Genomic DNA, 12,001 nt, shown 5'->3' on the forward strand with positions numbered 1-12,001 from the left:
TCATTAAGCGATGGATTGAGACGTATGTGATGTACCGTAAGATTTAAAACGTCGTGGTAAGTCTCATAAAGTGCCAGATTGAGTAGTCTTGTGATGTACAGCAAGATTTAAAACGTCGTGGTAAGTCCTATAAAGTGCCAGATTGAGTAGTCTTGTGATGTACAGCAAGATTTAAAACGTCGTGGTAAGTCCTATAAAGTGCCAGATTGAGTAGTCATGTGATGTACAGCAAGATTTAAAACGTCCTGGTAAGTCCTATAAAGTGATAGATTGAGAAGTCTGTGATGTGCCGTAAGATTTAAAACGTCCTGGTAAATTTCATAAAGTGATAGATTGTGAAGTCTGTGATGTACCGTAAGATTTAAAACGTCCTGGTAAATTTCATAAAGTGATAGATTGTGAAGTCTGTGATGTACCGTAAGATTTAAAACGTCCTGATGAGGCTCACAGATAGATTGTGAAGTCATGTGATATACCCTAAAATATTAAACTCTGATAAGTCTGGTAAATTATGAAATCAAGAAATCATGAGATATACAGAAAATCGTGAAACTCCCTTCATTTGAAACTTTTGTCATCATCATCATCAGGCGTGGAACTAACCATGAGCTGGCCCCTGAACTGAATGGTGGGCCTGGTTGCCTGAAGAATGGGCCTGGTTGCCTGAATGGCGGGCCTGGTTGCCTGAAGAATGGGCCTGGTTGCCTGAATGGCGGGCCTGGTTGCCTGAATGGCGGGCCTGGTTGCCTGAAGAATGGGCCTGGTTGCCTGAATGGCGGGCCTGGTTGCCTGAAGAATGGGCCTGGTTGCCTGAATGGCGGGCCTGGTAGCCTGAATAGCGGGCCTGGTTGCCTGAATGACGGGCCTGGTTGCCTGAATGGCGGGCCTGGTAGCCTGAATAGCGGGCCTGGTTGCCTGAATGACGGGCCTGGTTGCCTGAAGAAAAGGCCTGGTTGCCTGAATGACGGTCCTGGTTGCCTGAATGACGGGCCTGGTTGGCTGGATGTCGGGCCTGGTTGTCTGGATGGCGGGCCTGGTTGCCTGAAGGGCGGGCCTGGTTGCCTGAAGGGCGACTCTGAGTTCCTGAAGAGTGGCCCATGGTGTTAGGAGGGCAGGGTGTCACCGCCGCCTCGGGCCTTGGCGCCTTCACCACCGCGGCCCAGCACCGGGTGAGGGGCACGGGTTGGGGCGCCGCTGTGTAAGTCTGGACCCGTGGACACACTCGGGCCAGCGTGCCTGATCCGCTCTTACGATGTCTTCTACGCGTGCCTGAAGGGCGGGTCCGAGTCTCCGGAGGGAGGCCCTGACCGTTTGCAGGGCGGGCCCGAGTCCCCGAGGGGAGGGCCTTGCCACATGTAGGGCGGGCTTTGCCACATGCCGGGCGGGCCTTAGTCCCCGAAGGGAGGGCCTGACCACATGCAGGGCGAGCCTGACCACATGCCGGGCGGTTCTGGGTCCCCGAGGGGAGGGCCTTGCTACATGCCGGGCGGGCCTGCCTTGCAGGGCGCGTCTGTGTGCCTGAAGGGCGGGCCTGGGTGTGGGGAGGGGAGGGTGTCCCCCCCGCCGCCTCGGGCCTGGGCGCCTTCACCAACGCGGCCCAGCACCGGGTGAAGGGCGTGCCTGATGCGCGCTTACGATGTCTTCTGCGCGCGCCTGAAGGGCGGACTTGACTCTTAGAACCCTGGAACTGAGTCCTTGCGGGTAGGGACTGTGTGCCTGAAGGGCGGCCCTGTGTGTCTGAAGGTGGTGCCTGCGTGCCTGAGTGCCTGCAGCGGGTCTGGGTGTCGTCCTGCTGGCCCGTCGCGACTTTGTGCTTCCCTCGGTTCTTTTTGTGGTCGGCCACAAGCGACCATTCGTCGGGGCCGCAGTGCTGCAGGCACTCTTCGGGGATAGGAAAGGCGTCGTCCACCTCCTCGGCCCAGGTCTTGGCCGCCACATCCTCGTTTTGTTGGGCGGGACGAGGCAGATGGGAGGCATCGCTGAGGCTGTCAGGCATTTCCTCCTGACAGTCCTCGACCTTATCATCCTGAGGGTCCTCATATGGCCGTGGATCTTCTCCTTCCAGAACAGCCGTCACGTTCGCCACCTTTTCTGTGCAGGTTGCACCTTCGTGCAACTTCGTGTCAACTTCAGTGGCGTCCTCAGGCTTCCTCTTCTCCTTCAAAGGTGAGGCAAACTCTATCTTCTCCTCCTCCTCCTTTTTCTCCTCCTCCTCCTCCACCTCCTCCTCAGCCGAGGCAAACTCCACCTTCTCCTCCTCCTCAGCCGAGGCATATTCCCCCTCCTCCTCCTCCTCCTCCTCAGCCGAGGTATACTCCTCCTCCTCCTCCTCCTCCTCAGCCGAGGCGTACTCCTCCTCCTCCTCAGCCGAGGCGTACTCCTCCTCCTCCTCCTCAGCCGAGGCGTACTCCTCCTCCTCCTCCTCCTCAGCCGAGGCATACTCCTCCTCCTCCTCCTCGGCCGAGGCAAACTCCTCCTCCTCTGGGCCCGCCGTGCACGCCGCAGTGGCCGCAGCGGCCACCGTTTCCCGTGGTCGCCGCGCTCCCCGCAGCGCACACAGCGCCCAGCAAGCAAGGCCCGTGAAGAGCAGCACGCAGACCAGCACAAGGTTGCTCGTGAAGGCCTCGTGTTCCTCGTGGGCCAGCGCCACCCTCAGCTGAAGGCAAGCGAGGCGCTCCCCCGCCTCCCTCAGGCCCCAGAACACCGTCCACCAGCTGTCATTGCCGGCAAGGACGCCGCACTCCCTGAGGGGGTCCCGCGGGGCGGCCAGCACCCATAGATCGGCCAGGAGCTGGCGCACCTTCCCGACACTCGTGGTGTGCGGCCCCGCGGCGTGCCAGGCGCCGACGGTGTGCTGGAGGCTGCGGGAGACGCACGCCGCCTCAAAGGCGGTCCCCACCACCCACCCCGCTACCCGCAACAGTACGTTGGAGACCAGCGCCTTCGCCGCCTTTTTCATGACTTTGGAGTCGATGTTTACAGTCAACAGTTTGCTTTGGTTGGCCATTCTAATTGTTAATCAATCACTTAGCACAGCAAACGAAGGAAGACCGTCACTTCACAAGAGGGAGCTGGTAACCAGTGGTCTGCACCGGCCGGTGTTATCAGAAAGGAGGGGAACTACAGGACAGGAAACAAAAACGCACGAGGGGGGGAGGGGGTGGGGAAGGGGAGGGGGTGGGGAAGGGGAGGGGGAAGGAAAGGGAAGGAGGAGGAAGGTAGAGAAAGCAAGTGGAGGGAAGAAGAGAGGGCAATATAAGGGCAAAGATGAATAGAGGAAATGGTGGAGAGGAGAAGGAGGAGGGAGAGAAGATATTAGAGATTAAGAAGAGGTGAAGCTGCTAGTGTTCTCAGCTTGGCGTTTTTTGGCTTTCGAAGAGCCACTTGGTCACAGAGTAGCCTCCCGAAACGGGCTGCTCCAACAGGGTTTTAAGTGGATGCTATCGGCAAGGAACAAGTCCGAATCGTAGTAAAAATTGTTCCACAAGTTAGCGAGCTGGACGTTTTCTTGTGAGCAAAGGGACTGAAGTCTGCTGTTTGTGTTGAGGCCTAACTGTAAAAGCTAGATTCGGCACCGATCCTCGGGAGGATTCCTGAGATTATGATGTTACTGGCATCCGTTTTACGTTTATACTGCTTGATCATGCGGCGGTATTTTTCAAGCAGTTCCTCAGAATGGGTTGTCTTTACGTTATTTGTCCCCGCGTGAGTGACAAAGAGGGTGTTTCGGTCGGCATTTCTCGTGACATCATCGCACGCTGCGGTGATGTCGTTCAGTCTGGCACCTGGATAGCAGTAACGTTATCTACGGCCGTTTGATGAACGACCACAGAACTCAACCAGCTGGTCACGCACCATGGTGTCTGCCAGCACCTGGAACCTATTGAAGGTAGTGGGGGTCAGTAAATGTTTGGTTGCCTGCTTCGGTTTGACTCCATTCCTTACAAGTTGGAACACGACATCCTGTGAAGCAGGAAGAGAAGCGTTATGTGGGGCAGGCTGGGAGCTGGCCTGTGAGGCAGGCTGGGGGTTAGGCTGTGGGGCAGGCTGGGAGTTTGCCTGAGAAGCGGGCTGGGAGTTTGCCTGTGAGTCAGGCTGGAGGTTAGCCTGTGAGGCAGGCTGGGACTTAAACTGTGAGCCAGGTAACTCGTCCTCCCGTGAGGGAAAAGGATGAGGAAGAGAGGGGAAGGCGAAGGAGGAGGTGGTGTATCAGGATGCTATGAGAAATAAGTAGAGGGGAGTGAAGGGAGAGGAGATAAAAAGTAAACAGAGATGATTTAGATGTTATGAAGAGAGCGAGAGGGAGAAAGGGAGAAGGTTGAAGAAAAAGGAAGAAGGACGAGGAACCAATAATAAGAAGGAAAAAGAAGGGAGTTGTAGTAGTAACTCTCCCTGCGGGCCCTCTTGCTCCCTCTCCCTTCCTCTTGACCCCCCTCTCCCCCACCCTCCTTTCCCTCCAGACACCATGACCTACTAAAGATATTAAATTAATCTTCTGAGGACAGGGTTATGTTCAGGGGAGGGAGAGGAGGGGACGGGGAGGGAGAAGGAGAGAGGGGGGGAGGGTAGAGTGGATGTCGTGGAACGGAAAGGGAGGGAAGAGTAAAGCTAAAGAAAAAAACAAGACTTCTGCCTCTTTAAAAATAGATTCCGGGCTATGGAAGAGCAAGGCGGAGCGGCTTAGGAGGAGGACGAGTCAGAGGAAATGAAAATAACATGGTCTTGACGCCGGCCGGGGCTCTGGACGGTAAAGAGCATCGACCGGGGTAGGCTTAGCGAGGGAGGAAGGAGCGATGCTTACCCGTTCAAGTGGCGCCTCGACCCGCCGCCAGCACCCGTCAACATGATCAAGTCACAACATGTTCAGCTGCGCCACTCACTGATGAGGACGAGGAGGAGGAGGAGGAGGAGGAGGAAAACGATGAGGAGACGAGCGACCTGCACCTGCTACCCACAAACATAGTATTACGTTCCTTCCTCCCTCCATCCCTCCATCCCTCGAACTTCCCTCCCATCCTCCCCTCTCCTCTCCTTCCTCCCCTCCCTCCTTAGGTCTCCCAAGAGGTAGTCGGAAAATGGCGGCGATCAAGTGTCTCTTGAAGGAGTTACGTGATCATCGAAGGGGAGGAGGAGGAGGAGGGAATCTGATGACGTAAAAGAAGACGAGGAGAATCACAATGACATCGCCATCATCAGCAGGGCCAAGGCATTTCTCAATATTATTTCATTTTCATCTGCATTAATTAATTTGTTGTCAGCTTCCTTTATATATATTTCCACCTCGCTAAGTGGATTCAAAACCATGTTCTGAATATAAATTAAATTCTTCAGCCTTTAATGAGTAAATATATGAATGAAATGACAAAGAAATTATGAAGACATATGAAAAAAACGAGAACAATACTAGTGGAAACGAAATTGCATGAAGCAACTAAAACTAAAAGAAGAAAACATGAGGGAATAAAACGTGAGAGGAATGTGAAAGATGAAAGAAAACGTTGAAGAGGAAACAAACGAAGAAAGAAGCGAGAAAGACGAGGAAGCTGAGGAGCAGGAGGAATACGAGGAGGAGAAGGAAGGCGAAGAGGAAAAGGAGGAGGATAGAAAATGGAGATTGAGGTAAATTGGAAAATACCACAGCGACATATGAGACAGTGACCCGCTGAATTGTGTCAAGCAGAAAGAAAACACCGATACTGATGAGAGAGAGAGAGAGAGAGAGAGAGAGAGAGAGAGAGAGAGAGAGAGAGAGAGAGAGAGAGAGAGAGAGAGAGAGAGAGAGAGAGAGAGAGAGAGAGAGAGAGAGAGAATGGATGGTGGCTTATGTGAGTGTGGTCATGATATGTGGCACAACGGGGCGATATTTCACAACACTAAAACTCAAAAGGATTATTTTTATGTCCATGTTTGACGGCGACGAGGGGAAAGCGAGGAAGGAAAGGGAAGAGGAGAAGAGAGGAGAAAGAAGTGCTGTCTGAAATACTAAAAGAAGAGGAGGAGGAGGAGGAGGAGGAGGAGGAGGAGGAGGAGGAGGAGGAGGAGGAGGAGGAGGAGGAGAACAAGAAGAAGTAGGAGGAAGAGGAGGAGGTCGATGAGGAGGAAGAGAATAGACAGAAACATGATTGCAGAAAGATTCAACGAAGTGTGTGTACGTGTGTGTGTGTGTGTGTGTGTGTGTGTGTGTGTGTGTGTGTGTGTGTGTGTGTGTGTGTGTGTGTAAGTCAGTGTTTCCCCCGCCAGCCGTTCACACATTTTCGCGTACGTGTGTCGTCTTTTCCTCTTTGGGAGAGCGAGAAAGAAAGAGAAAGATTTACGAAATGGCATCGACGTGAAGACATTTTTAAACTCAGCGACACGATTCTGGAAAATGTGAAGGTAGGAAAAGAGTACAGCTCCTCTTTATGTGATCATTAGTAGCAGTAGTAGTATTCGTAGTAGTAGTAGTAGTAGTAGTAGTAGTTGAAGGTCACCGAAGAATAGCTCTTAGGCCCTATGTTGTCTCAAAGCTATTAAGGAAGAATCGTGCCGTGAATATAAATGAGATATAGATAGACGAGAGAGAGAGAGAGAGAGAGAGAGAGAGAGAGAGAGAGAGAGAGAGAGAGAGAGAGAGAGAGAGAGAGAGAGAGAGAGAGAGAGAGAGAGAGAGAGAGAGAGAGAGAGAGAGAGAGAGAGAGAGAGAGAATGATAAGTAGAGACACATTGGGGACATGGAGAGGTGGTGACGTGGTGTGATGACAGAGCTATAACTTTCGACTTGGTGGTGATGTAACGCGGTGATGAAAATGGTGATGAGCGAGTGAAAGTTCATGACAAATCGTATGGCAGAGCAAAATATGGCTCCCTGGTGGAGTTTATGGGGTTGGTAGTTGTAGTAGTAGTAGTAGTAGTAGTAGTAGTAGTAGTAGTAGTAGAAGTAGTAGAAATAGTAGTAGTAGTAGTAGTAGTAGTAGTAGTGTCAGTAAGCCCGTATGTCACTATAAGTTCGTTCGTAACAGCGTGACTAATGAGGCTGTTACAAGAAGCATGAGGGTCGTTACCGTGAGGCTTGTGGGGGATTATACAATGATACATAGTTAATTGGTACTCTCTCTCTCTCTCTCTCTCTCTCACACACACACACACACACACACGCACACACACCAGATCTCCGCTCAGCAAACAATGGTCCAATTAGCTGCAACAACTTTTTTTCTTTCTCCTCCTCCTCCTCCTCTACCTCCACCTCCTCCTCCTCCTCCTCCTCTTCCTTTTCCTCCCCCTCCTCATCATCTTTATCCTCTTCCTCCTTCTCTTCAATTTTCTCGTTATTTTTTTTCCTGCTCCCTATGAGGTAATTAGCCTTTCGTCGTAATTGTTTGGTATCGCTAGCTTGTTATTGGTGTTCTTGCGAGTAATGGTGGTGGTGGTGGTGGTGATGGTGGTGGTGGTGGTGGTGGTGGGGAAAGAGAAGTGATTGGGTGAAGTTATAATGTTAAGTGTGTTTGTGTGTGTGTGTGTGTGTGTGTGTGTGTGTGTGTGTGTGTGTGTGTGTGTGTGTGTGTGTGTGTGTGTGTGTGTGTGTGTGTGTGTGTGTGTGTGCTCGCAAAATCGACAACTGTAACCTCGCCATCACATAACCTTTATTCTCTCTCTCTCTCTCTCTCTCTCTCTCTCTCTCTCTCTCTCTCTCTCTCTCTCTCTCTCTCTCTCTCTCTACACACACACATCCCCCTTTGCCCCCCCCACACACATACAGGGCCATCTTCCTCCCATCAGCCCACATCGCTCAGCTCCCGCGGTCTCTCGGTCTTGGTGAAATCGTTTCGACCCATCTCATTTCCATAACACGTCTGCGGGAATCAAATATCACGACAACAAACAACGCTGGCAGCATCAACATCAGTACCGGAGAGGAGGGGAAGGAGGAGAAGGAGATTGAGTTGAGGAGGAGAGGAGAAGGAGAGGTTGAGGGGGAAGGGTTGAGGAGTAGGAGTTGTATAAGAAGCGAACCAGCACCCTCGCCATAACATAAATTGCCCCCCCTTATTAAGTCATTATTAACCACGATCTCAAGGTAGCCAAGTTGCGGTTAAGGAGGAGATAAAAGAGGATGAGACCCTAGTAAGGAGAGGGAACGACCGGTAAAGATATAAACGATGGAAAGGGAAGATTAAAGGGGAGTAAACTGACGGGACACAGCCGGGGTAGAGTAAAAAGTAACAAAGAGAGTAAATAAAATAAGGCAACAAGGAAAAGTAATAGGAAAAAGGATTGGAGAGGATGAGGGGCCGGGGTGATGAAGTATAGATGATAGGGCGACAGGATGAAGGTTTAGATAGTGAAGACACTGAGATGAGATGAAGATGATGCGGGTGAGAGGAAAGGAGAAGGGCGGGCCAGATGATAGTGCCAGGGAGGTGATGATGGAACTGTATAGCGGTGAGGAGAAGTGGGCCGGGTGATGAAGCCTTAAATAGCATGGGAATAAACCCGCGTCTTGGGAGGGTCAAGAAATTGCGGCCGATAACAGGGGAGGGAAAAGGTCGCCGGGTAGGAGGAGGAGGATGGTGAAGCTGGGGTGATGATGATGATGGAGCGAGGGATGATGGGTGAAGAAGGAAATGAAGGCTCGGGTCAATTGACAAAGGAATGGAGGCGGCGACAAGGAGGGAAAGACGAGAAGAAAGGTCGCAAGATAAGACGGTGTAAATATTAGCTCATTGCAGGAGAAAAGAAAACGAGAGAAGTTAGAATGAAGGTTAAGGAGATACCCAAAAGAAAGGAACCCATTACCGAAAGTGTATTGAAGGATTGCAGAGGGACCATAAAGTGTATTGAAGGATTGCAGAGTGACAGGAAAGTGGGTACCAGTGTTAGAAAGGATAAAAGTGAGATAGCTTGTGAGTACATATTAGTCAGTTGCAGACGAAACGAAAATAAAGGATGAAATACAGTAAAGGTTGAAGAGGTACTAAAAAAACTCATTACCTGTATAAAAAATGGACAAGATACAGACAAAAGAAATACATTAAAGGATGAAAAAATACTAAAAAAAACTCATTACCTGTATAAAAAATGGACAAGATACAGACAAAAGAAATACATTAAAGGATGAAAAAATACTAAAAAAAACTCATTACCTGTATAAAAAATGGACAAGATACAGACAAAAGAAATACATTAAAGGATGAAAAAATACTAAAAAAACTCATTACCTGTATAAAAAATGGACAAGATACAGACAAAAGAAATATAGTAAAGGATGAAAAAATACTAAATAAAACTCATTACCTGTATAAAAAATGGACAAGATACAGACAAAAGAAATATAGTAAAGGATGAAAAAATACTAAAAAAACTCATTACCTGTATAAAAAATGGACAAGATACAGACAAAAGAAATATAGTAAAGGTTGAGGAAATGCCAAAAAAAATTCATTACCTGTATAAAAAATGGTCAAGATACAGACAAAAGAAATATAGCAAAGGTTGAGGAGATACTAAAAAAACTCATTACCTGTATAAAAAAGGATAAGATACAGACAAGATGCAAATATGTTCATCAGGAGAAAAAAAAAACAGCAAAAAATACGAAAAAAGTCTATTAGAAAAGATGCTCCTTGTAAAACTTCCAACTAATCACAGGATCAGAGGAAGGTTAATGACGGCGAGGGAGGAGAAAAACGGAGTAAAAAAAAAGCGAAGAAGAAAGAAGAGGAGCAGCAAGATTGGAGGGTGCAAGCGGAACAAAAAAATAACTTCACCGAGAAAATTCACCGATGCTTCTCGACTAACGTATAAGGATGCGGCTATTTTCGGTGACTTGAGAGCTCGCCGAGGATGAATAGTCCGTGAGATTACTCGGCGTCCCCTTTCAACCTCTCCGCCTTAGCCTCCCTGCAGCCTCCCACGCACGCCGCCGCCACCCCACACCCCGCACCCAGCCAGCCGATCACCCAGCCACTAACCCGTTGAACCCGATAATAGATCAGCCTACCAGCAATCCACACACACCCTCACCCAGTCAGCCAACCAGCTATTCTTCAATCCATACATCTTTGCACTCAGTCAGTCAACCAGCCAGCCACTCAGCCATCCAGCCACCCACAGAATCCCTCGACCCGGGCCAGTCAACCAGCCAACTTCAAGCGCATGCCACCAGTCAGACAGTCACCAGCTCACTCAGCAAGACAGTCACTCACCATGTCAGACAGTCACCCAGTTAGTCCAGTCTCGAGAGAAAGGAGATTGATTGTTCACGAGGAGGGGCCATCCCGCCTTCGTCCACGGACCAATAACCGCGGGTCTTGAAGCTTTACGAGCCTCTTATGGAATCTGATAAAGCACAATCGAATCAAGAGAGCCTGCGAAGTGAAGGAAAACAAAAGCTCTTCTATAAATAACGCAGAGGATGTATTTTTTTAACCCGGTAGCTGCGGGGATCATATTTCTTAAAGATCCCTCTAAACGAGAAAAATGAGAAAAAAATCATCACTCACGCAAACCATTTCATAATATATATCAATGCATTTGTGATCTGTTTATGCATCATCTATTTGGCCCATCGCTGGTAGAAGGTAAAGCCACAAATTTGGCCCGTCGCTGTTACCAGGTTAACGAGGAGAGAAAAATAAGTCGCTGCTGTAGAGTCGAAACAAATATGTGGAGGAGAAAACCCAGGAAATTTGATACCGTCCTTCTGAATCAGAGAACTCAACTCAAGAGGGATAAAAAGATGATCTGACATAAAAGCATCCTGGATCAATGGTTATAAAAAAAGTTACAGCTAAAATCATATCACCACAGCAACAACAACAAACAACTGGTGCAATAACATCTAAAAAATAACTAGTAACACTCACACGATTGGAATATATATGTTTACCGCCACAGAAACAATATGAACCAGCAAAAATAACACGCCGATATAATGAAACGTAATATCATGACAACGCCACACGAAGGAAATTAATATAAAAAATAATAAATAAAATCCAGCTATACAATCATTCCGAGTGGCAGCACATCAGAAGGCGCCACCACAACACAACACAACGCAACACAGACTCAGTACAGCAACACAACACATCCAACACAAAACAAACCATATATAACTGCGAAACAAATCAGTCACAACAACATTGGTAACACTGAGGCAACACAAAGGGAAAAAAATAAAGTCTGACAGAAGAAAGAAAGAAAAATAAATAGTGAGTGGAAGAATAAATTAGAATGAAAGTAAAGTAAAAGAAGTTAAAAGAAAAATCAAGTAAAAAAGATCGCAATGAAAAAAAAAGACAAAGAAAGAAAAATAATCAAAGAAAAAGAAAAAGCAAGTGGAAAAAAAGATCGCAATGAAAAAGAAGACAACAAAGAAAGAGAAAAAGCAAGTAAAAAAAAAGATCGCAATTAAAAAATGACAAAGAAAGAAAGAAAAAAAATCAAAGAAAGAGAAAAAGCAAGTAAAAAAAAAAGATCGCAATTAAAAAAATGACAAAGAAAAAACAAAAAATCAAAGAAAGAGAAAAAAACAAGTAAAAAAAGATAGCAATGAAAAAAAAGACAACGAAAGAAAGAAAAAAATCAAAGAAAGAGAAAAAGCAAGTAAAAAAAAGTTATCAAAAAATTAATATGAAGACAAAGAAAGAAAAAATCAAAGAAAAAGTATAAAAAAAGATCTCCATGAAAAAGAAGACAAAAGAAAGAGAAAGTAAAAATAAGACACCACCAACGAACCACCGAGGAGCGAGCGTCCCGGCGTCATTATCATCACCATCACCATCATCATCATCACCACTATAATAATTTCCATTCCCTCCCACTGATAGTCCGGAGCGGGGAAATAAGACCACCTTCCCATTTTCTTCCTCACCTCGCTCCCCCTGCTGTCCGTTTTCCTTCTTATCTCTTCATCCTCCTTCGCAAGAATTTTCTCATCCCGTTTCCCTCTCGTTCTCCGCTTACCTTGCTTGGTTTCGTCTTTTATCTCGAGAGGCAAAGAAGAAGTGGGACAGAGGAA

The 12,001-nt window shown here is 48.0% G+C and overlaps 2 protein-coding genes across 2 annotated transcripts in view; both read right to left on the reverse strand.

Annotated features, from left to right (window-relative positions):
• LOC127000049 (spidroin-2-like) overlaps positions 1–12,001 on the reverse strand; it is a 107,389-nt gene that overhangs the window by 54,569 nt on the left and 40,819 nt on the right. The gene's annotated exons all lie outside the window — the stretch shown is intronic.
• LOC127000048 (protein SPT2 homolog) lies at positions 538–3,116 on the reverse strand. Its single transcript, XM_050863456.1, has 2 exons — positions 866–3,116; positions 538–697 (listed from the first exon to the last, which is right to left on the reverse strand). Exons 1-2 carry the CDS (start codon positions 3,005–3,007, stop codon positions 599–601), a joined length of 2,241 nt encoding a protein of 746 aa, XP_050719413.1. The 5' UTR covers positions 3,008–3,116; the 3' UTR covers positions 538–598.

Source organism: Eriocheir sinensis, chromosome 17 (assembly GCF_024679095.1).
Source record: "Eriocheir sinensis breed Jianghai 21 chromosome 17, ASM2467909v1, whole genome shotgun sequence".
Classification (NCBI taxonomy): Eukaryota; Metazoa; Arthropoda; class Malacostraca; order Decapoda; family Varunidae; genus Eriocheir; species Eriocheir sinensis.

Bases quoted from the DNA above. Each gene is read 5' to 3' on its own strand.
- LOC127000048 (XM_050863456.1), bottom strand. From the start codon at position 3,007: ATGGCCAACCAAAGCAAACTGTTGACTGTAAACATCGACTCCAAAGTC. The intron at 698-865 runs GCCCGTCATTCA...TCAGGCAACCAG, and splicing joins CCCGCCATTCAGGCAACCAG to GCCCATTCTTCAGGCAACCA.